The sequence below is a fragment of the Seriola dumerili genome, unplaced genomic scaffold, assembly GCF_002260705.1.
Source record: "Seriola dumerili isolate Sdu_G_001 unplaced genomic scaffold, Sdu_1.0 BDQW01000291.1, whole genome shotgun sequence".
Lineage (NCBI taxonomy): Eukaryota > Metazoa > Chordata > Actinopteri > Carangiformes > Carangidae > Seriola > Seriola dumerili.
The window spans coordinates 6497962-6525765 of NW_019174546.1; the positions used below are offsets into that span (position 1 = coordinate 6497962).

General features: G+C 41.4%; 1 protein-coding gene across 1 annotated transcript in view; it reads left to right on the forward strand.

Moving 5' to 3' along the window:
• The window catches only part of LOC111231056 (adhesion G protein-coupled receptor L2-like), a 95764-nt gene that overhangs the window by 15728 nt on the left and 52232 nt on the right, over positions 1 to 27804 (forward strand). Inside the window, 3 exon segments of the mRNA XM_022758021.1 lie at positions 4497 to 4709; positions 19749 to 19962; positions 24021 to 24130. Coding sequence (XP_022613742.1) covers positions 4634 to 4709; positions 19749 to 19962; positions 24021 to 24130 — 400 coding nt within the window. The 5' untranslated portion in view covers positions 4497 to 4633.

Genomic DNA, 27804 nt, shown 5'->3' on the forward strand with positions numbered 1-27804 from the left:
GCTACAGGAACTCATTCCAACCCAGTCCTAAACAGAAGTTCTCTGATCTATTAACCGCCTTAAAAAAAAACACCTGTAAATAAATTATTTGTAGGCATTGAATCAAGCAGTAATTATGATGAAAAAAGTAGGACACACTGGATTAGAGGAAATGAATCCAAAACTATGTTTTCCTAAAGATCTGAGTGTGACAGCCGAAAATCCCCAAAAGATTGCAGCTAACTGCATCAGAAAACAGTATTTAGTCATTTGACATGAAATGAATCAGCAACTGTTTTGCTAATTAATTGTTCCAGTCATTTTTAAAGCAAAAAAAAAAAAAACTCTGGTCACAACCTTCACACTGTTTACAGATGTGAATATTGACTGCTTTTTGTTAGTCGAGTGTGAAAAAAAGAAAGAATATCCTTGGACATTTAAAGATGTCGCCTTGGACTCTGGGAAACTGTAATAGACATTTTTCACTATTTTGTGATATTTCTTAGACCAAACTATTAGTTGAGAAAATAATCAGTAGAATAATCATTAGTTGCAGCCCTAAAACAAACACTGCAGCAGACTGTACATGTGAAATGGAACAAAGCAAGTTTTGCTTTGGGATACTGTGTTGCTCTTAAAGGTTTAAACCACTTTTACTTGTAATCAAGACGAGTATTGATAAATCAAAATGTCCAAAAATAGTCCAATAGCCCAAAATATAAATGTTACTATCATAGAAAACTAAGAAAACCAGAAAATATACCCATTTGAGGAACGAATTATGTTAATTGACTAATAGTTCCAGCTATAAAAACATCAGAAAAGTCCTCACTGTTTCAGTGTGTACAGCTGTAAACCACAGTTTATAACCTTGTTATCCTAATAGTCATATATCTTATCCCATCTCTGTTTCTGGCAGTTGATGGCAACTTCTCTACATCAGTGATGGAGCCAAGGAAATGACATCATGTCCCTGCAGGGGCTGAAAGCGCAGCCCTGACAGGACTGTCATGACAAAAGAGTTTCTTGGGAACATCAGGGTGCACCGAGTACTGAAAAAAAAAGTGTCTGCAGGCTGTGTTTTCTTAGTTCCCGCAGTTCCTGTCTCCCACTTCTTGCCCATCAACCATTTTCTGATGTTTGAAATTCCCCTCTCACATGTGTGTCTTTTTTTGTCCTGAATGTAGGGCATGGGGGCGGGGCAGAAAGTTCTCCAAATTAGTAGTTATTCAAAGAGTGGAAGAGGAATCATTGTGTTGGCAAGATGCAACTCAACAGAGCCAGATCTCTATTTCACTTGTAGGTTTTCAGCTTACACTTGGACTTGCGCATTAGTTTTGTTCCAGTCTTACTTGATATGTATGTATGCGCTCTTTATCTCTCTCTTCTCGGCGTTGACAATTGAAAATAAATTAACATTCCTGGGCTTTATTTTTGTCTTCTCTAAGCCTGTGGAGAAAACTTGGAGGCGAACCCAGGAGGTCAGGCCATACTCACAGGCTGTCAATCCTCCCCGGTGACCCCGCCGCCCCTTTCTTTCTCCCCCTTCCATTCTTCTCCTCCTCTGCTCTCCCTCTCCCATCCATTTAGTCCCACCCGGCTTACAAACTCCCAAACTCCCCCCTTCTCTCACTCTCTCTTTCACCGGACTCCTCTCCAGCTTGTGAGTGAGGCAGACACAAGCTTTGTCAAAGGAGCCTCACATTCATTCAGCCGGCTGTTGCACTCAGCCTTGTATTTCATGTTAAGACATGTGGGCTGTCTCCTTCTATCCATTTATTTTAATTATGTTTTAATTGCTTGCCGTCCTCTTTTAAATGCTTGCTTATTATTTCTATCAAGCTGATGTGAAAAATTTGCTGTGGACTGTGATTTTCTCCATTATCTTAACTGATGATAGATTTCTCTCCTTGGGTTTCCACTGCGTATGCATAGGAGACAAAAGAAAAACAGATGTTGTGGATGTTTGCGTACCATTTTTCATTTCATTGGTGGGTTTCTTTGTCTTGTTTCCAGAAAGATATACTGTTAGTAGAAAGAGAAAACCCGAGGGAATATGTATTCTTATATTTTTGGAGGAAGAGGAGTTCAAGGCGCAGATGAAAATGAATAACTTTTAATTAGTCAGTGGTCTTATGGTGTATGTTACATGTTTGAGCTCATTAGATTTGGTGTAGGTGGTGACAGATATTCATAACTGTGTACCTCTTTTTTTTTTTTTTTTTTTTTAACAGATCTTCCTCAGTGGAACATGATAATCATTATGTGAAAATCACTGGCCGAGTAACAAGTAACCTCAATTCCCAGGCTTTAGGAGTGGGGTGGTGGTGGTGGTGGTGGGGTGCTCACTGTAGATAACTCCTCAACACAATCTGTGAGGGGTTAACGATGCCTCACATACCTCTTCAAACCATTTTCTGCTTGAGAACATCTTAGCCCCCCCACAACCGTCACCCCTCCACCCCCACCCCCCTTGTCCCCCTGATGTGAAATTATGATTCATCTGTCAGTACTTGTGTAAAGCATCTTAATGTTAATCGCCTAATCCTTTTATCTCAAGTCCAGACCAATTCAGTGCAGAAATAGCACCAAACAAAACAGTGTTTTGGGAAGATGAGCATGGCTGTGTCCTCCACCAGCTTAAGAGAGAAAGGAGACATGTTACTCAGCGGGGCGACGGCTGATCAGGAGAAAGAACCCCGGGGTGTTGAGGGCGAGACTTCATTCGTGCGGCCTGGCTGGCTCTCGCCCCTGGTGTCTGCAGGGGCTGAGTGGCTCAGAATGCCCAGCAGGCCAGAGCGGCTGGGGGATGTCCCCCCAACAGTTTCCAATCTCCTCCTGTCAAACACCATTATGGTTACCCCATGGCCCCAGGCCTCATATTTGGGGATGATAAATGGCTGAGGAAGAAGTCACATGCGTCCCTGGAGATTTGGAGCTCAGCCCAATATTGAACTGGTGGCAGTCTTGTTAGAGGACTTGAGAGTATAAGCTGCTTCAGTACACGTGGGGTGAGACTTCCCGTGGAGGGGAGCAAGTATTCTCCAGTTTGGTCTTATCTGATCTGGTTCGGCGCCACTGGAAGATAAACAAATGGAAGACAAATAAAACCACAATTCCTATAAAACCACCCAAGTTTAACTGATAAATTATAAGTTAGCTGCATGTGTGTTTCCTTGGCACAGACTGTGCTGCACAACCGCTCAGCCAGGGTGACCTCAAATGAAAATAAATACTCTCAGGCTGCGTCAGGCTAGGTGGAGATCCAGTGGGGCTTTTATTCAAGCGTTATGCCCCGACCAGGCATTGGTCATGTATAGAATGAATCCAATAGTGACTTAAATTATTACTCAGCATGCTAATGTGAAAGCTTCCCATGTTTTGTGGGTTTTCATGTTGCCAAAAATATCCAACCACATTAGCAAGGCCCGGAGAGCGATCAGAGCTGACTGCTCCGCTGCTCAAATTTAGGTTCATTATAAAATAATCAGGGTGGTTGACGGGTGGCTCTGGAGGAGCGGCATTCAGAAATGGGAAACATTCACTCTCCTCTGCATAGCGACGACTACCAAGTGACTGATCCTGTGTACCATGTGGCTACATATGTGTGTGCGTGTGCATTGGGGAGATGCTGGATAGCAACCGCAAGAGAATAAACAAGATACAATATGTCTCTCCGTGTGTGTGTGTGTGTGTGTGTGCGTGCGTGCGTGTGCGTGTGTGTGTGTGTGTGCATGCATGTGTGTGCGCATGCGTGTGTGCTTGAGTGGGTGTGTGGATGCTTTCCCTGCATGTGTGTCCACATCGGCAGGAGTGTGCATGTCCTTGGCTATATCTTTGTGCAGGCATGCATATGAGAGTCTGTGTGTGCCAGTGTGTGTTTGTGTGTGGCATTTCACATATGACACAACACATCCCTCCTCGGTGTTTGATTTTGGTAAGCAGCTTATCTGTCTGGTGCGTTAGTCTGTCTCAGGCTCTAACCTTTTGCTGCTTTTGCAGACAAAGGACTGTTTTTGCCACCCCTTGATAAGGAAGGAGACAAAAGTAGCTCACAAAGCAGACGTGTCTCTAATGGCGTCCTGTGTGAACGTGTTGCCGGAGCGACGAGCATTCTGCCGCGGGGATCTGGGGAGTAAATGGGGAAGGTGGAACAGGGAAGAGTGGGAGAATGAGGCAGTGTAAACATTCAGTTGTAACACACAGCTGAGTGCTGAATAAGTGCCGAGCACCAGGCACGCTATCTGCTTTGTTTGCCGGTGCCCTCATAAACACTGGGGGAACAAAGTTTTGATATTTCTTTGAAAAAATGCTTTTGTTTACTCAATCAAACAGCAGTCAGGAGTTTTGTTTTCCGGGTGTTCAGATCTGCACATGACTTCTCGTGTTGCAGCGCACACGAGTAGAAGCCAGAGGAAAAACCGAACCAACAATAGCAAAGGCGAGGCTGTGCGGATGCTAATGATGACCATCCATTTCCTCCATTTTTCACATTCTTTTCTCTTCTTTTCTTCCAGATGAGAAGATGACTGGTGATCCTTCTCCAAGAACTACTGATCATTGACATCGCTCCAGCTTTCTGCCCTCCCGCTGCAACACGTTGAACGACTATTATTAGCCAGCAGGCTCCTGGATTGTTTGCACACAGCGCACAATGGCCTCTGCACTGTGGAGGTGTCCAGTGTTTCACTGCCTCTTGCTCCTTCTTGTTTGCTTTCACTGTTCACAAGGTGGGTAACCATGGAGTTACGTGTCAGAAAGTAGTTTGTAATGTGATTTTGGTCAACTTTTCAAGAAGCTATTTATTATTCTGCTTATGAATGTGTTGAATTTATTAGCACACATTGTTGTGGCCACACAAAAGAAGTGAAGAGCTGTTATGCAGCAAGGTTGCCAAGTTCTTCTTCAGTGCTTTTACCCTTGGAGTTTGAAAATGGTATTTCAAACACTTTATGCCGAACTCATTGAATATTCCTGGCAACCCATGGACACTTTCACTGACACATTTCCTCACTTCCTGAGCAACACTCACACATTGTGTCAGAGTCCCTCCGCTAAAGGATCATAACTGTATCTTTTCTGTATGATGAGCTTCATAATGGATTGTCTGGGTAAACTTTGAAGCACAGAGAACAGATGCATTTTTTATTTGCACCTAAATCTGATCCTTCTGATCAGCCAGTACACCTCAAGCCATCAAAAGCAGAGCACTTCACTTGATTCAGCGCCAGAGTGACAAACCGGGAAAGAATGTGTCAGTGCTTTTAATTATCTGCAATGACATCCCAGGGCTCTTTTTCGGTTTCTTCCCTCACTTTTGATTAGTACATTTGGCTATAATTACAAGTATTGTCACAAAACAGTCCCGTCTGTTAAAGGCCCATCAAAACCACTGATGTTGGTATGCCTGCTTAATGATGATCATTACATTTTTTCCCTTTTCAGTCCCATTGTGCTGGGGAAACAAAGTAACCCAAAATCACATGCTTGTGTGCCAAGCATTGATTACAGATAGATGTGGAGGCACATTATTATGGGGAGTTCCTTTGCAGTTTGGGTTTTGCCTTTTTACTCTCTCTTGCTGTTTTGGTCTGTGATACATTTCTCTTCCAGTTCTACTCCGGTTCCGGCTGTAGTGTACAATTTGTTAATAAAGACAGATCGCTATGGAGCAGGCTGTCCCAGCATTCTTTCAAGCAGAGATGCATTTTTTTTTTGTAGATTAGCAATTTTAGATAATATGGAAGAGTCTTTGTGAGGCATTTGAAGAATAGCCCTCTGATTTTGCCTCGCTTAGAAACTGAGTTGAATAGTCTAGTTGAATTTCTTAAAGAGGAATACTGCTTTGGTATGCAGAAGGTCCTGGTTTTGGGTTTCAGTTGATGTGAGGGCTCTCAGGCCTAAGAATGCATATTTGCCTATCCATCAATAATGGAATGTGTGTGTGTGTGTGTGTGTGTGTGTGTGTGTGTGTGTGTGTTTGTGTGTGTGTGTGTGTGTGTGTCAGTCTGAAAACAATATCTGGTTCTATCCACATGCCACTCACCTTCAGCCTGTCCAGCCCTGAGGGCCTGCATCCCAGCGCTTATGATCTACATTTCCATCAGAGTTCCTGCAATGAAAGCTCTGCTTGATAATTACCTTCTGTCCCTCACCAGGAGAGAGTATAATCAGGTTATCGTATTCACCCAAAACATTCCTCACTCTTTGAAATACTCGTTGACATACCTGAAAAGAAAGCGATTTTTCTCTCTCTTGGTATTGACTTTTCCATCCAGTGGGAAGAATGAACCCCAGTCAGGTCTCTGTTTTGACATTAATCAATTTTTACACACTGCTACATACAGATGGGTGACCCACTGTATATGTACTGAGCTAGAATAAAAAAATAATATTATTTCTGTTTTAGTTCACTGTCTCTGCTCTTGTAGTATGGTTTTCAACAGCAGCAGCAGCAGCAGCAGCAGCAGGCAGCTGTATTCAGAGAAAAAAAGCTAAAGAAAAAACAGAAAAAAAACAAAACAAAACAAAAAAACACCATAGACTACCTGCTCACCAGCAAGCAGAAGACAGATACAGTCAGAGACAAGCTGGTGAACATAGTGTAACATATAGCAGTAAAAGAACCAAATACCAGGGGACCAAAAACAGAGCTAAAAGGAGAGTGAATATTGTACTTACATTTGCCTGCTGGCCAGAAACATGACTCAAAATGAATGATAATGTTGCTTGATGTGTAAATTAGCAACTGTCTGCTTCCAGCTTCACCATAGTAACTTAAAAGGTCAGTAAAAGGTCAGCTAGTACAGGTTTAAATAAAAGTTAATAAATCTTTTTTTTTTTTTTTTCTTTCCCATAATGCCATGAGCAGCTGCAATCACATTTCTTGGTGCACATGGTGCAAGTACGTTTCCCACAAAACAACAGGGTGCAGTAAAGCTGGATACCTTGCTGAGGTGTTGGAGATTCAAAAATGGCTGTTTTCTCATTTCGTAGATTCGTTTTTGTTAATGAACAGTCACAGTTAGCATTAGCGTCAGTGACAAACAGGCATATATTAGGCTTCCTGTGACTGCTTTTTCAATAAAAGCCGCCCCATGCATCACCAGTTTAGCATTTTTAATGGGAAGCAGCCGCAGTAGGAGATGTTTGGTTTGCATTAGCATCTCTGATCCGGCTGTGGGAGCGTTGAAACTAAACGGTGAAGCTGATATCAGTGAGATAAAACTATAAACAGTAACACTGGATTACATGTATGCACCATTTCCTGCAGACCCCTCATGCGTAGGTGGACAATTTTAATCATGTGCTCTGATGGCGGACTCAGCCACTAACAATGAAAAAATACGATAGGAAGATGTAATTAGTGGATTCAAATACACTGAATGACTAATGTGGGAAGAAAATGCACTCTACGTAGTATCAAAAATAGGGGTTTGATTTCATGAACGTCTTTATAATTATAAATTTAAATAATGTAAAATTTTTATGGTTTTAATATTTTAAATCGGTATAAAGAAGCAGAGAAACATCACACTAAATTTTACATATATGCTCTTCCTTGTTCTCATTATTTGTACTCCGTTTCTTCCACATCTGCGTGCCATTATATAACCAATCTATAAAATGATGCTCCTGCTAGAATAAACTAGGTCAGGCAGGTATCGGATTTGTTTTAGATGTCTCAGACCGCCCAGTCTGTAGATACGAGAGAAGATGACCAGATTCAATGGCAGCGGACACAAAGGTGGGGCGAGTGCACGGGCGCATACCTGCTGTGATGGAATGAGAGCTGTTATCTGAGGCTTTAAAGTAAAGAAAGCCTGATTTAGGGGGGGATTATATTGTGCAGTCAGTGCTGACACTTTCAGTTGGCTGTTGTGTTAAAATGCCAAAAGGCTAGCGGGCACGTCGGTCTTCGTATCTAAATACTGCACAAGAGGGAAATGTAAAAGATTAAGTGGTTCACTTTTGATGGCTGTGTCATGTCCACAGAGAAGGGGATCAGAGGAAAGAGGCAGTGTTTGTTTAGGTCCTACCAAATGTTCCAGCATGGGCAGAGTGTGTGAATAAAAGACATTAATATGCAATATGAATTATCAGTCAGTAGACACAAGAATCATGTACGGGGAAAATGCAAAAGGCAGCAATAGATTGCTGAGAAGATTTTCCAGTCTGTTTTTTCTGTTGGTTTTCGAGCCCTCCTGCTGCCCTGGAATCACACTTTACATATCTCTCTGAGGGAGTTTCTTTTTTCATTTTTTTTTTTTTGCTTTTTTTTTTATTGTGAAATATTCCACGCTTGAGCATACCAGCATGCCTGTGTTTCTCCCCCAAAAAGTTGTAAAGGTTAACAATAAGTCTCAGCTCAACATTTGTCTCAAGCAGCGCCATACCGTGTGCTGACGGAAGACCCTCCCTCGTGCCACACTGGTATTTCCAGTTCTGGGGTTGACTGAATGGGGGAAGCTATTGTGCTCTAACACTTCTCTCTCTGGCCCCGGGCCATACACATCCAGTCTGTCATCCATTGATATGCTTGGCTTGCCATTTTATAATTCATATTGAATGCTGCGGGTCCATGGCAGGACGATCATGAATTATCAGCTAAACCATGGGAGATTCACAGATGACTGGTCAATCTGTGTGACGAGAACAAGCACAGCATGAGGGAGAGAGAGAGAGAGAGAGAGAGAGAGAGAAAAAAATCTGAAATATCAGTCTTGCGTGGTAATTCTGCCCAACTCTAAGTATTTGGAGAAATAAAGCAGGGTTCATCATCTGGATTAAATGGATTTTCCTACAGATTGGCAGATTGGGGAGCCGTACACAGGTGGATAAATCATTGCATTCCTCCGGTTTCATTTTTTTTCCCCCCATACTCACCAATACAAGTTTTGTCAGCATTTTGCCACTATCCCTGCAACATGCAGCCTTTCCATCTCTGTACAGTGCACCAGATATAGAAGTCTGTATAGCATTGCGTAACAATATGCTGTTTTAATAATACTGAGGAGCTGGAAAGTTTTGAATCATGAGAGAACATGAAATTGAAATGAGCCGGAGTCACATGAATCTCCAGGATCAGTATTTCACTCCGAGGAAATGAAATACAATATCACCCCTGATAGGGTCATCCTAGATTTATTGCAATAGCGATTTCCTGAGTGCGTTTTTGGTAAAAACAAAAAACAGCAAGAAATGTTTCCATCCAGTATGCGAATGTTAGAGCAAACCTCTTTCCCTTTTGGAGGGAGAGGCTTGTGCTTTATTTTTTGCTTGGGTGTGATTGTAAAAGTCGCCGTTACATGGGCAGCTGATGAACAATCACTTAATTTAACGGGCTAGGACCTGCAGTTTTCTGACAGTTTGATTTCATTTGTTAAGCATGCCTTAAATCTCACTTGCTCGCAGCATCTCAGAGCCATTTAATTCACACCTCTTATGGTAACAAGTTGTATAAACATTGGACCAGCTGCCTGCCTCACTCTTTCCTCTCTTAAATGCTGTCTGCACTTGTTTTTTTTGTTTTTTTTTAACTCCAGGCAGCCTAATTCAAATAATAGATGAGTCCGGCTTACAACCACAGAGTAGTTTGCCTCAGAATCTAAACTTTTGGATTTGCTCGGTATAACTCACTGCTTCACAGGAGGGTTCAGCTGTCATAACAAAGTAATGCATTTAATCTTGAGAGGAAGCAGGGGGGGGTTTTAAGTAAAATCAAGTCTACACTATAGAAAGATGTAGGTTTTTTTTTCCACCCTTTCTTTGTGTGTGGGGAGGTGTTTGCCAACACTATAAATCAGGTTTGAAATAGAGACAAAAGTCAACAAGAACCTGTTGGATTTTAGCAGTTCAGTGTTCATCCAGTACTTTTAAATAGCTTGGAGGCATGTCAGAACTAATTTCATTTGAACAAAAAGCACAAGAGCTAAACAAACATGCAAAAACAAAAGCAGGCATATAATATTTAACACCAAAGGGACATTGTGCTAAGGCAATCAAAGCAGATTGTTGCTCTGACTAAATACCTGAGGCAGTGATTTTTGTTTTTGTTTTTTTTTAAGAACAGCCCACTCCAGCATTTTTTCTCTAATTGTAACGTACATTTAAAGCATTAATTTATTAAACAGTGCTTGATTTTGGAGACACATCACGTGCGCATGAACACGAGGGTCACTTGAACAAAAAGTCCCTTGCTGTTAGAAAGAGAAGAGGAGGTGGAGGCTACAATTATATTTACACAGTCACAGTGTTGAAATTTTTCAAATGCGATGTCTTTGTCTCTACCTGTCGTCCTTTGCTTCGTATCAGAGATGTCACAACAGCTCAGGTCTCACATTTTTGTTAACAGCGCTGGTTATGATTTACACCGTAAATGCTGGTGTTAAAACTAATGTTGACAGTGGGGAAAGGAAGGCAATCAATAAAAGAAATTACGAGGGATTCCGTAAATGTGCTTTTGGGTGCTTTCTGTGACTTGTGTGTGTTTAAGTGTGTGCACAGATTTTCTGATGCATCTGCTCTTAAGTCAGAGCAGGAGAGAGAAACAGACAGAGAGGGACTTGTGTGTAAATATAAGACGAAACTGGTTCCTCGTTGGTTCGTCTACCAATGGTTTCTTGTTCATTTCACTCACTTTTGCATGGCTAATGGTAATACATGATTCAAATCAATGTAATGATGTGTGGTGGCCCTCTTTCTCTCTGGGTCTGGAGGCTAGCTCTCACTACAGGCAATGAATGCAGCTCTGTTGCATTCACTGTATTAGTAATCTCCTCAGGCTGAGAGTCTGTGCCATAGAGCATGACCACACATTTTTTTGTGCAGGAATTAAATGTCACCTCAGGGTGGGTCACCTGCAAACAAAAGGCCACCAGCCGATTTGCAGGTATAAACAGTCTGAGATAAGAAGGCCCTCTCCTGCCGTGCAGGAAATTGAATAAGTACGCAGCAAGAAGAAAGTCATAGAAACAGTGAAGCACAAAGAACGTTTTTGTTGTCTTACGCTATCTGGTATTGACCCCCTCTTGTAGCGTATATCCCAACTGAGTGTGCTAAGCACAATGGCCTCATCGAATATGAGGGGCAGGAAACTGTCTGTCATCAAGATCTCCCCATCTGTGCATCTCTTATCAGCGCTCCTGTTTTCTGCTCGCATTGACCGGAATGCTGGTGGAAGGGAATGGGGCAAGGTCATCACTCTCAAGTCAATCAAAGTGGTCAGTGTTCCAGAGATAGCAGCGGGTTACTGCCAAGGAATGTGCCTGGATGTTTTTTTTTTTTCACTGACTTTCCTGGTAAATCTACAAGACACTGCATAAAAGACCACAAAGGCTTTCCCCATCACACAATACAGTATGTACATGTGTAGTATGCCCACAGTGTGCGAGCAATATGTTTGTATGAATAGGAGACTTTCCATGGACCTGTAAAGCACAGCCACGTATGCGACAGAGACAGCCAAAGTTGTTGGTGGGCTAGTGTACATTTGCCTTGCAAGCTTAGCTACAACTTCTTTCACCTCTATTTAGTTTTGACAAATTGAAATTCGAACAATGCAGAAAAATTTCAAACATATAATGATTACAAGAGAAACAAACTTAAGATTTTTATTTAATCAAGATTCAAGCAAGCAACCAAACCCAGTGATATCATTATAAATATTGCCTACTTTATCGGATTTTGAAAGATTCTTTGAAAACAAATAATTTTCCAATTTCTGCATTACAATTCTATTATCACAGATTTCCCAAATTCTTAAATGTCTATGTGGGTATGCCGGCCAACAATATAACTCCACCAGTTTTGTTCAAAACGTCTGGTCAGTTTGTAACTCAGGGAAGAGTCTCCCCTGTAGGCATATATCACCTTTACTTTCCCGACTCTGGGCACAAGATCACATGGATCTGACTAACAAACTGTGTTGAATAGGCGTAAAGATGGGGCCCCTCGTTGGCTCACCTGGAAGAGCGCGTATCACATAGGCTTAGTCCCAACCGCAGCAGTCATGGGCTCGACTCCGACCCGCGGCCCTTTGCTGTATGTCATCCCCCCTCTCTCTCTCCCCGACTCAACCCCCTTTATTCTTAAACCCCCCCCCCCCCCCCAAACAAACAAACAAACAAGAAAACAAAAAACAAAAACAAAAAAAGAATAGCCGTAAACATTTGTGAACAACCAGCTCTGGTGCAGCATATGAATTTTGGAAAATGGGCTGCAGCAGGATGAACATTGTTACCAGGAGTTCAGGATGTGTCCTGAAGATATTCTAGATAAGAATCACCTGTTAATGTAAGCCAGCACAGGCTCTGCTTTAATTGCATTAAAAACTGTATTTTAATGTGCGATTAACTGTGCACTAGATGAAAAACGTATGTCAGAATGAAAAAGGCAAAACAAAACATACATGAAGGATGAAAGGTTTTTGGGTTTTTTTTCCGCAAACTACAGCCACAAAAAAATTCTTATGTTGGGATGAAACACATAAACACAATTTCATGCCAAAACGAGTACAGAAATTGCAGTCCTGCATAATCACAACCACAACTGCACCACTCCATCCTCTTAAATGGACTTGTGTCAAATGAAAGTGATAGCACCGCTGTGTTAAAGGCTAATGCTGGTCCAGCATGAAGATAAACCTCCTTATCAGAATCTTCTGTTCATTATCGTATCTAGGCCCCGATCTCATCCTTGTAGTATGGGGTTCATTATTCATGTAATCCATGTTCTAGGTGCAGCTTCTCCTGACACCCTGTCTATGTGACATACTGAGTAAGCCTCCTGGGCTTGGCTCTGTATAGGCAGGGCTGGGTGGGGGTTGATTAGGAGGGTGTAATGGGGAGGCCCTGCCCCAGCAAACAAGAACAGAGACACAAGCATGTGATGGAGACAAATCCACATCCTCCTCCTCCTTCTGCATCCTCCTCTTTTTTTCTTCTCCATCCCCACCCTAAGGGAGGCACCTGACTTATTCTGAGACGTTTTCTTGAGCGGAAAATCCAACTGGGGTTTAAATACAGGGGTAAAATATGGGCTTAAGGGGAGTTAAGCATCACTCTGGGTAGATCAAACCTGTGAAACTATACCCCTGCTGCACTTGGAAGACTTGCTTTAACTCACATCTTTCTGCATGTTTCATCAACTCCCATGCAAAAAAGAGATGCAACAATATGTTAGATATTGAACTAATTCTGTCAAAATGGCACTCTCTTGGGAGCATATAGGTTTTTTCATCTTCGAAGTGGAACATTTTTTTTCCTTTCAAATGTTTAGCCTCTGTGACAGTCATGAAAAGGTTGTTTTCTCAGTAGACTATACAAGGTGTCGAATTATACTTTGCTTTAATCTGAGTGATGTGTCCATGGACCAAACAAAAGAAGAAATTACATCGAGTAATATCTCTCCAACTTAAGTATTCCTGTCATGACTTATATTAAGCACTGACCCTCTTTGCATTTAGAGGATTATATGTATTAGTAATGTAATGATGCACCCCTCTTTCCATGCTGGCTTTCTTTGATGTGGGCCCATAGGGTCAGGGATCATCCAACCAACCCACGGAGAAAACCTTGATTCTTGCGGCCAAATTAAGACACAGTCATTATAGCCTCCACTTTCTGCCCTCTTTTTTTTCTTTAGTTCTTGCTCCCATGGGGAAAAATTCTTCATCTGCAGTCTTCTGCAGCTGAGCCGCCTGCTCTGGAAAGTCAAAATAATCCACCGTGTCGACTGTGCATCAGTTGTGCCAAAACTTAAACATTTTCTGTGTGTTATGTAATCCCAGACAGTGATTTCCGCAACATCAAAACAGAACGGTCTGTACATTTTAAGTATTTTGTGTACATTGTGGGGTTGTTGGATACTTTTTCAAAGGGTTCACGTCTTAAGAAAAATTCTGGTATTTTTCAATCTCTTTATCTCATAATCGTGACTATTTTGACTAATGAGTTGTGGTAACTTTGCTCTTGCCACCTCTTTTGTAGAGATTTGGAAATCTTAAAGCTTTAAATAAATTATTTTGAACTCTTGGCTCTTAATGTGACAGAAACACAGAAAGTAGATTAGCAACTGCTGCTAACCAGCCTGCTAACCAACCTTTTCCCTTTAGTCAACTAGCAGCCTGTTTATCTGAATTTATTACATAGGCTATCATCATTTAATATACTTACGTACTTTAACAGACATCAAAGGTTTAACAAAAATGCCCTGAAGGCTTTGACTGATTCATAGGAGCTATTATTGCTGTTGCTTACTGTAAGGAAAGCTAACTATCTTTTCTTCCAGTTGATTGGTGGAGGTGAAACAGTTACAGGCACGGCATTGTAATTTAAGGAAACCAGTGTATGCAATTGGTGATTGCCAGGCAGTTATTTGGCTAGCTGACAAGCCTATGTAGTTAGCTACAGTAGTGAATAGACAGGGCTGCATACTTGTTTTAAAGGAGCTATTTGTAAGTTTTGCTGTTGCTACATAGCCAATGGTAGCATTAACAGCTGTTTACTTACCAGGAAACTAAAAAGTTCAGAATCAAACTTGATTCTTTTATTCACCAAGAGCTGTTTCCATAATCAGTAATGTAATGCAGGAAATTTAAAGGCATAAGCTTCAAAGGCAGTTAGGCACATAAGCCCAAACTTTAATAAATTCCTTACACTTGCTCTATTGTTTTTAATTTTGCAAAGGCAAAAAAAAAAACCACCACTCTCTCAACTATTGAAATACCAAGTATCACTCCCATTAGAACACACTATTAGATACAAACCACTTTCTGTTGGGCGAGGGGTTTAGAGAAATTAGCCAATTATGAGAATAAATCCGAGGTTGAAAAACACTGGATTTTCCCTTTAAATTCATGCTGCTTCACTAAAAGAGAAAACATTACACGCCTGCATCTGGCATGATAGGATCTAGCTTCCCCTAAATGGACCCACCTGAGGAGTTAAGAGGCAGCAGCAGGGTCTCTCACGCTCAGTCTCAGCAATATGACAAATCCTCCCCCTTAAAGCCCCTCAACAAGACATGCTTCAGCATGCCGCATGTGATTCTCTCCTCCCACCTACTGTTTTTTTTTCTTTTTTTTTTAAGTGAAGAAAAGGGGAGATGAATTAGAGAAAAGGCAATTGCTATGAATAAAAATGGTGGCTCTGGAATTTGAAGTGGCAACACTGAATCCATGCATCACCAGAAAGAGAAAGGGATATGACTCAGGGCGCTTCGTCTAACCACAAATGGACTCGATCCTGTATTGCCAGTTTCTATTTTAGAATACTTATATCGGAATCAAGAGTGTCTGATAGCAGTTGTCTGGGAAAGGCTGGTGTAGCCCCAGGGTTTGTGGTCTTGTCTGACACTGTCTTTAGAAACAATTCCCAGCAAGGTGGACTGGAGCGGGGACTTAAGTGTCATGGGAAATGGTACCATATGTCCAACTAGATTTTCACTGTTTCACCGCATTTCGACAGTCGAAATGAAATATGAGCTGTTGTGGCATAGTGAAGAGCTCTTGGGGTGTTGTCTGTATTTGAAAAGCAGGTGTTATTTTGTGAATCCCAAATCTCCTTTCTCATCTCCCACTTTGCTCCTGTGTGTCTCTCACATTTGATGGGCGGTCATGTACTGCATTTGGGAACTTGTGTCGCACATTTTAGGCAGCAGGACTGGATGCCTTACAAATTTAGGGACGTGGAAATGGAAATTGCGTGTGCTGTGAATTAATCCAAGAGTTTAGTTTGTCAGTTTAGAGGCATGTGCATGGACAATGAAATGCACTTTTATTTCACACATAAAAGGTTTACCACAATGGTCTCTGGAATTTAATTTTTTAAGCTAATTTTATTCCTTGGCCAGCAATCAGAATGTTCCATCGAACAGATTAGAAATACTGCAGTAAAGAACAAAGAGGCTGGAAAAAAGAGGCAAAACATTTATGAAGCTTTGTTCCCTATATTAAGAATTCAAATCTGTTTTTCAGTTTGTTTTTTTTCTACTTCATGAATTCTCATTGAAAATCTTTACTCCACCAGAGCAAAACATGCCGTATGACCACTCTGTCACTCCGGATATTGGATTATGGAGGCATCCCCCGCTGTTGGAGGAAAAGCTTGACTCTAAGATCTGCTCTTTCTTCCAAAGATGTTGGCTACCAGTAATATTGGGAATAAAACAACATAAAAAGACAAACAATCTTGAAGTACTCCTGCTGTGACCACGGTGGGGGCACTCTTATTTGACTAAAGGCTACACCCTCCTTTATGCTGCAGAGAAAGCGTCCCTGTCAAACCCAAGCTCAGAACAATGGGGGCCAGCCTTGGGCAAACAGGGCCATTTGCATGCAGCTGTTTGCCGTTTCCAGGACCACAAAGGCCAATCAAAGGAACCTTAATGGAGGATGACAAGCGTCAACCAACGCCTTTGCTCTCTGTCTGTGCCAGCCCTCGCCACACTGTCTACCCTCCAAAAATGGCCCAGTTTTTTTTTTTCTTTTTAAGACTGATCAAACATTCCTCTGGTTTTTTCTCCCACCGTCTGATGTCCTGTGGAGTTTGTAGGGGTTAAAGGTTGGTCACGACTGCACTATCGTGAGCTAACACACAGAACAGCAAAGATGAACCTCAACATGTGTGTTATGGTCTGGCGCTTGCAGCCGCCAAATGGCAATATCTCGACACCAAACCTCCATTATCTTTTCGTTTTATCTCCAGGGTTTTAAAAGCCACAAAGTGTAACCCTGTGGATGGTTTCAGACATACCCATCTGAGCCACAGTGCCACTTCCAATTTCAAGGGTGTTGATAGAAAACAAAATATGTATTATGAGGGTTGGGGGGGGGGGTTGGCAGTGAATTAAAGGCTGTCAACGGGAGGAGAAGAAAAACTCCCAGAATGCAACATATTGAGAAGCGGTCCCAGCCTTTGCTTTGCTCTCTTGAGCTCAATAGACGGCTTAGCAGGCAGGTCAGGGGGAGGAATCTGAAAAGCTACTTTCCTCGCAGTCACTCACTGACCAGAATGCATGATAAGGCTTCGTGTCAACAAGGCCAGGAATAGGGATCATAGCCAATTATAGCTAAGTCAATGTGGTTACCATGGCAATTTGACTAAATGCTCTATACAAGGCATTATTTGGTTCCCTCACTGATTGTGTAATTTAATGGTAATCTGAGGTACAGAAACAGAGAGAGCAGCCCGTTCTCTTTCTTTTTTTAACATTTTTTTTAACACACATACACACAGGGATCGTGTTGTGGATTTTTTTTTCCTGCAGTTTTCTTGACACCGTTTTTCCCTGCAGCTGGTGCCCTTCTGTCGCAGTCTTCAACTGCTGCAAAGTTGAGCAGTCAAACAAAGCACAGAATGCTAGATGAAGAGCTTTTCATACCTCCTTAAGACATTGACATTTGTGCACACAAACAATCATCCCATCTTTCCAAAATCTCGCAAAACTTGTTTAAACAAGAAAATCAACACCTACATCCAGAAACCTTTGTTGTCACAAGGTCTTTCCTTCTTAGCTGCGCTTAAATCCTAAGATCTGAAGCAACATCCAGTTAAGTCGACCAAAAATATATTCCCTTGAATTCAGCTATCCCCCTCTTCCTCCTGCGGAGAGAAAAATCTCCTTTATATATATTTGAACTTTTTAGACAGATTTGTCATTACTTGCACAAATAGAAGTTGACAAGACAGTCATTAATGAAACTGAGACGGTCTTGCAGTTTGGAGAAGAAGCAATTTGTTCTTCAGGCCGGCAGTACAGCCTAGATACTCCGCCTAATTGATGTAGTGTTAGCCTATGACCAGAGAGATCTATACAGGCAACAGAGAAGGAGGCCAGCAAGGCACAAGCCTAATCAATCGTTAGGCCTGTGTTGACAACAGCATGCCATCATGCCATAGTGGGCTGATAGATGTGCGGAGTCACCACTGGACAGCCAGAAAGGGTGTTTTAGCCAAACGACGGTCTCTTCGCTCAGAATTTTAAAACCCCATGAAATGCATTCTTTCTGTCTGCTCTCTGTAGCTGCCTTGATAAACCCGTCACTCCTTCCATGAGGAATGGCAGGCGGGACAATCATTAGTCTTCACAGTAGAGCTGGCGACTTCACTCTGTGTTTTATCATCCACCACTCTGGACAGGTTTTCTGAAAGGTTTGGGTAATTGTAGTGGTTATTGGAATAGATGGAGTGACCCCACAGCCCTCCACTTATGGTTCGGCTCCACTGACGTCTCCTAATGAGGTGATAAACAGTCCAGCTAAGCAGAATCTACTGGCCATTAGATAGATCATGGTATTATAATGAAATATCTAGTGGCTGTGTGCCAGAGAATTTATACCATTAGTTTCATATTTTGTTATACTGCTACCACTACTAGTGAATGCAGAAGTTTCTCCTAATATGCAATGACTTCAGCATTGTATTTCAACAGTGTATGTTTCACAGATGTCAGTGTGTGTCTGTGTTTTTTTTTTTCTGTTTGCTGGTGTGACGTGCAGACTGACATAGAATATCATTATAAGTGAGCCAGGCACAGCAGGCTGAAATGACTAGCAGACATGTGGGTCGGAGGTTTCAGGGTAGGAATTTCAAGCCGGAATCAATTCAACTTTCAGCAGTTCAAACAATGCTAATTGCACGAGGCCCTGACTGTCAAAAGAGTGAGGATAATTAGAGTGAGGGGGCAAAGTGAACCCGGGGTGGTAAGTGTTAGTACATGACAATGCTCGGGAGCCAATGGGAGCATGGAAAAGGTAACAGGCTGAAAGGAGGGCTAATTAGGAGAGAGCAGTGCAGAAAATACAAGTGGAAGCTGCCCCCTCAGGGACCCACTATTGCTGCAAACAACAGCGATTATTGACAGTTCATGCAGTGCTCTGCTTGCACTTCCTAAATGGAACACATTTGCATGTTGTACTTAGATTTTACTTAATTGTGTTCTCAGAATTTCAGAAAATTACTTCTCCTTTTTTTCACTTTCGATCACTTTAACCTCCGATAATGGATTTTCTCTGTCTTTCTTTTTCTTTTCTTTTTTCTCTCTTCAAATTCAAGACATTCAAAGACATTCTATCACTTAATAACAGGAAATACTGAGGAATAACATCTTTCGTTGTAATTTTCTGAGAGGGGGGACAGATTGCTGTGAAATAGTTAATTTTGTTGGCTAGACTCCCATCTGCTGTGTTCCATGTATAGATTTTCCCCCGTGTGGACTCCAGACTGTCCCCTCTTCGATCACCGACACTGTAAAATGGATTATATTACTCTCCATTCTGCCAGGATTCTGCCTTTTTCCTCTATCTTACTTTACAGAGCAAGTAAAGCAAAAGAAACAAATGGAAAGGCTTGTAAGGCTGTAAAACAAACTCTCAGTCCAGATAGATTTGGCTCCGCAGTGGATGTTCTCTAGGTGGAGGCCTTCCTGATGCTCTGTAGCTTTTGTATTTGCTCAAGAATTTATGAGGTTACCATTGGTCTCCAGTGACTTACAATCTGATGTCTTAGCCAACATCCAAGACCACAGAGAGATGGAGAGATGAATTGTTTCGTCTTTCCCCATTCCTGTATCGCGTGTAATAGCCCGTCTGTTTAAAACTGTGGTAAACATTGGACTGCTGTTGCCTATTTATTTTGTGCCAGTAGATTTTTACTACATGATGTGTGGCCTTATTGTATTGAATCAGTGATCCTTTTAAGTCATTCTTTTTTTTTTTTATTTATGTGCTTAAAGTTTCTTCTGTCTCTCTCTCTCTCTCTGTATATCAGGGTTCAGCCGTGCAGCCCTGCCTTTCGGGCTGGTCAGGAGAGAGCTCTCATGTGAAGGATATGCAATTGATCTCCGCTGCCCGGGGAGTGATGTCATTATGATCGAGACGGCCAACTACGGCCGGACTGACGACAAGATCTGCGACGCTGACCCATTCCAGATGGAGAACGTCAACTGCTACCTCCCCGATGCCTACAAGATTATATCACAAAGGTAAAACACTGGGGAGGGAGGAGGGATCTTATTTCACAAACATAACCGGGAGCTGTGGAGGAAAAGTATGGACCTCGTTTTCTTATTTATTTATTTCTCTGCACCCATTTCTGCAGACAAAAGAAAGGTTTAAATTATCACCCTGCTCGTGCGGCCACCTACGCGCCGGACAATTAATCAACATCTCACACCTTCTCTCTTTTTTTTTTAATTAGCCCTTCATTGACTAGATTATGTAGGTGGTATTTTAAAATTCAGAAAACTAGGGCGCAGATTAATTCTTGACAGGCAGGAATTGACATCCATGCGGCAGAGCTCTTCACACCAGCTGCGCCTTGTTGCTGCTTCTTGAGTCATAATCAGTGCAGCTCAGAGACACAACAACAAGTCACATGAACACCCTCTTAACTCCCTATCTGGAACATTGGGCTTGCTTTGTTCAAACACTTGTACTGCAATTGAAGTGGCTTTGCCTCAGGTAGTGAGCAATGCCCATCATCATGCCTTTTATCCCGGTTAGCCTCTCACAGGATGCTGCCTTGCTGTCAAATGACAGCACAGCAACACTTCAGCTCGACTGCGGCTTACCCCCAGAGGTGTGTGTATTTTTAAAGGGCACTGGATGAACTATTCATAAATAGTAACCAGCGCAGTTCATCTTCTAATGCGCTGCTCTGTCTTAACCCCCACCCCAATGCCCCCCTTCTAAGCATCATCGCCCACCATCTTACACCTCTGGGTTTTTTCCCTGCTTCATTCACTTTTGTATTTACTCCCATGAGGAGAAGCACCACACATCGGCTCAGGAATAGATCAAGTCCTGCTGTCTTACTCTGTCTTTCTAAATTTACAGCTGAGTCCCAGTACGCTCACACAGGAACACCCTGCTGACAGTGTCCATGCCCTTCGGTTTGACTGCAACCTGCCCCACTGTGCACCACGTCTGTTGACAAGTCTGACTCTCACTTGCTGGAGCCACACTTCAAACTTATCTCCATAGAAGTTTCCCTGGAGGCAGTGTGCGAGTGAAAGCTTTGAGAAGAGTCTGCACCACAAGCCCTTAACCAGAATTATCCTAATGATTCAGATCAGAGGAAATGGGCTCCTGACCGTAATTAAGGTTGATGTGATAACCAGGGATGTTAAAGCATTGGGAGACCCCGATCACTCCTTCAGTCTGACGAAAACTAAAACAAGGAGAATATTTAAACTGCACCACGTTAAGACACGATGCCCTGCCAACATGACAAAGATTAGCAAAAGGCAGTAGCACTGCAGACAGATAAACAAACATATTAAAAAAGATTGGGGAGATAAAAACAGTGGGAAGTCTGCTGCACAGAGTGGCAGTTTTGTTGGTTTGGAAATTGCAACAAAACGTACTCATCAGCCGTCCGTCTCTCACAACAAAAACAACTAGACAGGAATGAAACGGCTTGATTTTCAACAACATCTATCGAAGTGTTTTGTCAAGTAAAATATTTGGTTGTTGACAAAAAAAGTGGCTGGATGAAAAATACATGGAGGAGCTGATGGCAACTCAGGTTACGGGGCCTGTTTAATATTCAGGTGGTGTTTACTTCAGAGATGTACTGTAAATGGACTGTATGTCTGACCTCTCTCTCTCTGTGCCAGCATTGCCCCCTCTACCTGTTTGTGCAGGTACACAAACTATTCAAACACAATACACTTGAAATAAGGTTGCTTTGCTGACTTGCATTACCTTTACCATTACCATTTCAATGGCCACATATTCCCTGACCCAGTAAAACTAACAGAATAAATCTTTTACGTGGTCAGAGGAGCAGCTCTTAGATAGAAATGAGATTGTGCACCGTACAATAGAGATTACATGCAGTGATTTCAGAAGCAGTTTAAAACAGAGGAGGCATTTCAAAATGCTTAGCAACAACACTTCTCTTTACTCCAAGGCAGGAATGTCTAAAAATTAGAGTAGAATAAATGCCAGAGTGAATTCTTACAGCTTGAAAGCTAGCAGTGGTGGAACAAGTATTTAGATCCTTTACTTAAAGTTGCACTAATCAATATTTTCATATTAACAATGGGTCAAATGGTGTAATGTTAAAGCAGTCGCCTGTAATGACAAGCCCACAGAGAATCATCTCCAAACTCTGCAGATCTACGAAGCGTTTTAGTGTATTTCAGCTCGTTTTTTTTTGGTTTTACTGTTTTGGTTCACCTTCACTGCTCTCATTGGTTAATTTCCAGCGGCAGCAGACAGCTGTTTGAGCAGAAAACCTCTAATAAACCCTCTGCACACTACCTGCCCAGCTCCAAAGATCAGACGGATAAATTTAGCGACTTGCTGGTGAAAGTATTGGAGCTTGTCTGGTAAAGAGCCAGATATTTCCCTCAGCCGTTGGTAGAGACGCTAAACAGAGCTAAAAGGGAAGTCAACATTGAACTTACACTCATCATGTGACAAGAAACACGACTCCAAATAAATGGTAATGTTGCTCTCTCTCTCTCATGGATGTGTTAATAGGCAAATGATTGCTAACACGATAGTCATAACTACTTTATAAGGTTGTTGTGTTTACAGCTTGTTGCGTTGCCCCCAAGTGGCCAAAATTCAGGTTGAGTTAATTCACACTGTCCACACTTGCACACTTCCGAAATTAGGTGAGTAGAAGCACATATAGTATAAAATGAAATATTTAGGTTAATCGATCTCAAAACTGTTCATTAGTGCAGTGCAGTAAATGTACTTCTGGGAACTGGGAACTGGGAACTAGTGTCAGTCACACTTATAAACTCCAAACATTGAATTAAACAGAACATCTCTGGGTGCATTTGAGGGGATTCTGACACTCTCATCTGTTCACATTTTAATGCCGTGACCCTTCTCCCTCGCAGCAGCTCTCACTGCAGTGAAGCCATAACAGTGAATCTCTTAAGTGCAGCTGGCACCGTATTGTCAGTGATGTTTAAACCATCGCCGATGATGCTGATGCTATTCGTTAACTTCATAATGGACTTGACGCCTTTTTATTCGTATTTGATGCTTAATAATCCATTAGTCTCAAGGGATGGGTTTTTGCTTAGAAAATGCAAAGATGGATTCAGAACATGTACACGGTTAATGTACAAACATTTACCTTTTCACACTTTACCTTAACAACCTGTATAGTTAAAAGTGCAGAGACAGGGCTTTGTGTGGTTGATGTGCAGCACAATCCCATTTTGCAGCAACGGAAAAGCTTCTTCATTTACTGTTTCTGTTTCTTTGAAAGTCATGTCCAACATTGAAATGTATGTCCAACTTGCATGACAGCTACTGACCTTTTGAAATATTTATCTCAAGCTTGCAAATTGTTGAATTTCCTATTTTGGTGCCAATTTTTTCTTGTTTGCCTCTGCCACTGCTACTGCTGACATTATTCTCAGTCCCTTGGCCTCAAGAGAGCTTGATTGAAGTGAAGCCAATTTCACCATATACAGTACTTAAACAAACTCAGTCCTCTGCTGCCCCCCCCCATCCCTCTTTACTTGAACTTTTTTAGCATCCAGAAACATCTGCACAAACATACACACACACAGGCACCAGACTGTTAATTCACTGAGGGACACCATTTCATACTGGAAGGCAAATAATCTCTCCTCGAAATGACACATTCACATCGTCTTTGTTGCGTACATGCAGAGGAGCTGCTTCGTTTCACCAGAGGTCACCCATTCCAAGTAGGACATGTCACCGCCACCTGTTGTGTGTGTTTTAATGAATGTCTTCCCTTTCAATAGCGGCACGAAGACGCTGTTAAAGGAAATGCCATCGCTAATTCCTAACATGCCTGTCACTTGGTTATTCATTATCAAATTCATTGCACATTTATTTACTCTCCCTTAATGTTATCATTCCTCTCTCTGTTTGACAAGGTTTAAACTAGAATGCATATGTGACAGTCCTGGCTGGGATTTCATCACTTTCACTGTAACGATGAACTTTTCCCGCTCTGTGTTATTAATGTTGTCTTTGCCGATCACTCTTGCTATGGGTAGTCATGATGAAATCTCTGGTCAATCTTTTTTTTTTCTAGGTGCAACAACCGTACGCAGTGTGTGGTTGTCACTGGCTCTGATGTCTTTCCTGATCCATGCCCTGGCACCTACAAGTACTTAGAGGTCCAGTATGAGTGTGTTCCCTATAGTAAGTATCGCCATCCTAATCTCATACTGAACTCTTATTGTCTGTTTTTGAAGTGTCTGTAGACTAGACAGATGTGCTTTAACTACAGTCTCTGCAAATGCAGTGTACACATTTATTTTACAGATGACACTTCAACTCGTGGGAGTGTTTGCGAGGAGGTTGTAGCACTGTTAATGATAGATTATGCTGAAATATAAAGCGTTGCAGTCATTTAAAGGGTCAGTTCACCCCAATTATGAAAGAACATGTTTTCTCAGTTATGTCTTGGTTTTATTTCCCCAGGTTTGAATTCTGATATCTGCTTTTATTTTGGATCTGGCTCCCCGTTGGCAACATACCTGAATTTGTTAAGCTCAAAGGCTAACAAATCTCTTATGGGCCCTTATTTTACATGTTAATTAATGTTAATTCTGTAATGGCTTCAATTAAAGTCCTGTCTGTTATCTTGTTATTGTGCTCTCTACAAGCTGGTGTCTGTACTCAGCCCATGATTGTTTGTAAGGGAAAAGAAACATCAGTTTAACACCATCCTGTGAGTGTGTTTTTGTGATCCAACCAAGACCAACTTTTATACATTTTACATCAATATTTAAGGTCATTAGCTTAATAGATCTGTGACAGGGTTTGCAGTTTCTAGAGCAAGTAGCTTGTGAAAAAATAAGGTGTAAAAAAAAAAGTTGGATACACGTGCTATTGCAATGATACATATTTAATGAACATTTCATGTCTTTTCTGGCTGTAGCTACAGGTTGTGAAGATTAATTAGGCTAACCGCTAGAAACTGTAGAGCTGAGTGAATTAGTTACACAGAACTTTAGTTGTTGAAAAGAAAGCCTAATTAGATTCTCTGTTGGATTTGAATTTAATAAGCAGATTCAATACTTGATTTGGATTTGATAAAATGCTATCACTGCACCCCATCCCTGTCTATCGGAGATTTATGCCTCCACCTCATTTCAGCAGTAAGTGGATTTTTTGCAGTGAAAAATGGCATTTAAAAAAAAATCAACAGCAAAACCTCCTTTCAGAAACACTGTTCCTGTTACTCTAGATAATCTACAGACCTCGCTGTGAGCAGTTTTCATTGGAACTACTTTCTACTGAAAAAATACTCCCTATAAAAATATTGTTTTTCACTGCTGTGAGCATGACAAACACAGTCCCTTTAACGTCTATTGTATTTGGATAGTGGCAGAAATCTCAGAGGCAGATATTTCCAAACTTGAGAAAATAAAACCAAAACTATCTGCATGACTAGCTAGAACAAAGGGTAACAGGGGAAATAAGCTTCTTGTAATTTGGGTGAACTGACCCTTTAAATGGCATTAACTACAGGTTTGGTGTGTTTCGCCGAGATAATCAAGGAGATTACAGAGAAAAGCGTACATCATAGGTCTTACACTAGTATAGCACGTTCAGTAATTACCTGTGGAAACATATGACAGATGATATTAGAGTAAAAACTGTGCGATGATTTTGCATCTTTTCTCAGCTGGATCAGCTCTATTCTTTCGCTGTGAAAATGATTTAATTAAATGTACTGTAGATTTTAAACTGTCTCTGGTATTTATTCAAGTTAATCTACCTCCAAACGATGTTTTAGAGCAGTTTATAAGGGCAAATTTAGGCTTCATTCCTGCCTGTGAAAGTACTTAGTATTTAAATTGATGAATTGTAAACATTTTCAGAAATATTCACCATTTTTTTCTTCTTTCAAACAGACCTCCCTTTCACCTCCTGCACCCCCCCCCAACTAACCTCTTTGCTCTCATTTTTTTAACTTCCAATCTTTCACATATTGTCTCTAGCCTCTCCCACCTCCACCCCTCAGCGTATGCAGCTTCAACAGTCCACTAAAGAAACTCCATATTAGGCCGACTGTTCATCAATCATCTAATGTGCTGCAGCTCTCTTTGGCTCATTTAAGAGTTTGGTCTGTAACATTAGCACCGTGTCATGTTTTTCGTGTGTGGGCGAGCAAGTTTGGAATCAAGTTTTGATTTGTGTTTATAAAGTTTGAACAAATTCCACCCTCAGTCGGTACAAGCCAAAAATAACTCTAAGCAAGTTATCCATCTAAGTACGACCAGGACTTTCTGACTTTTTTTTTCTCTTGCCACTTAGGCGAAGCATTTTTAGAGGGATTTATTCTGCTTTTACAGTGGCCAATGCATTATTTTGTTGGCAGTTAATGACCATAGGAATGAAAAGTTTAATGCACTGGAAAGCATGGCACATAGCTTGTCTCCAGTCATAACTTGTCTGTTTTTATACCCTAGGATGAGAAGCCGTTTCACTAACAAACATCCTTTTCTTCTCTAGCTCCTCTTTTTCAAAGCAGCTGTGCAGTTCATCTCATGGTCATATCCTCCAACTAATTCTTCTCTTTGTACCTAGTAGTTTTCTCATGATAACCTTTCTCTCCCTTTTGCATTCTTTTTTGCTTTCTTTTCCAATGCCTGAAATAGAAGTGGAGCAAAAAGGTAAATGAGTGGTCTGGTCCTTCCCTCCCCCTCCTTCGGCTCCTTGTTCTGTGGTGTTGAGTACAGCTCCCCTCACGTCTCTTCCCCCTTCTCCTGATTGCCTCTCCTGTCAAATGCTAAACCCATAGGAGGATTGTTTGCACCCATGGAGTTCAAATGAATTTCAAAACAGAATTTCAAATGACATCCACGGTCATCGAATGTAGTTTTTTCTCACTATGTGAAAGAAAACACCAACTGTTCGGTGTTGATTTGTTCCAGGGACTCTTGCTTAGCACTTTCTTAACCCTTGAAGAATGACTAGTTGTGTATATATATTCCTATTTGGCTCAGTTTGTAGTTTGCTTGGCCCAACTTCTGCTGCACCCATAGCACGTGATGTGAAATAGCAGTGATGGCTGAGTGAGATTGGCACAGACTTAAAAAAAAAAAAAAAGTTTAAAAAAAAAAAAAAAAGTTTAAAAAAAAAAAAAAAAGTTTGAAAAGAAAACAAGAATTTACTGTGTCCCATTTTATCCAGAACCAATTAATTTAAAAGCGTCAAAATGGGAACCTTGCCATGGCCTCCCTCACCCATCAGTGGTTCCTCTTGTCTTTTGACACAGAAATAGTGAAAATCCTTTACCACTCTTGTTCGATATATTTCCCCAACCTCCACTTTCATTTTACCTCTGCTTTGCTGCCGCCACCACCATTGACAACCTGTTGTTCACTCTTATCACAAGATGTGAAGTCTGTTCCCTTATCATTTTGGTTTATGACCTCAGTCATGTGAGTATGCATGTGCAGTGTGTCCATATACTCAGCTGTTTATGTGGCATTTGACAACAGAGACAGGCTGGTATTTAAATAAAAGGGAAAAAAACAAACATGTGAACTCTATTTTTCCCCCCATTTCCCATGTCTTTCATTTGCAGGATTTTTGCCTTTTTTGTTCACGTTTTTTGTTTTGTCCCTGTTAGGATGTAGCAGCAGACCCTTGAGATGCAAGTTGTCTTAACCTCACATTTCTCATTCTGAATAATCACTATGACACATCCATTTATTTTCTTTTTTTCCCTATTCATTAACGGTAGTACATTATCACTAGTTAAAATATTCCTCCAAATTCACAGTCCCTGATCTTGAGTTGTACAGCAGCGACTGTCAAGTGTGTTATGTATCTTTTTAACATTTCACCTTACTGTATTT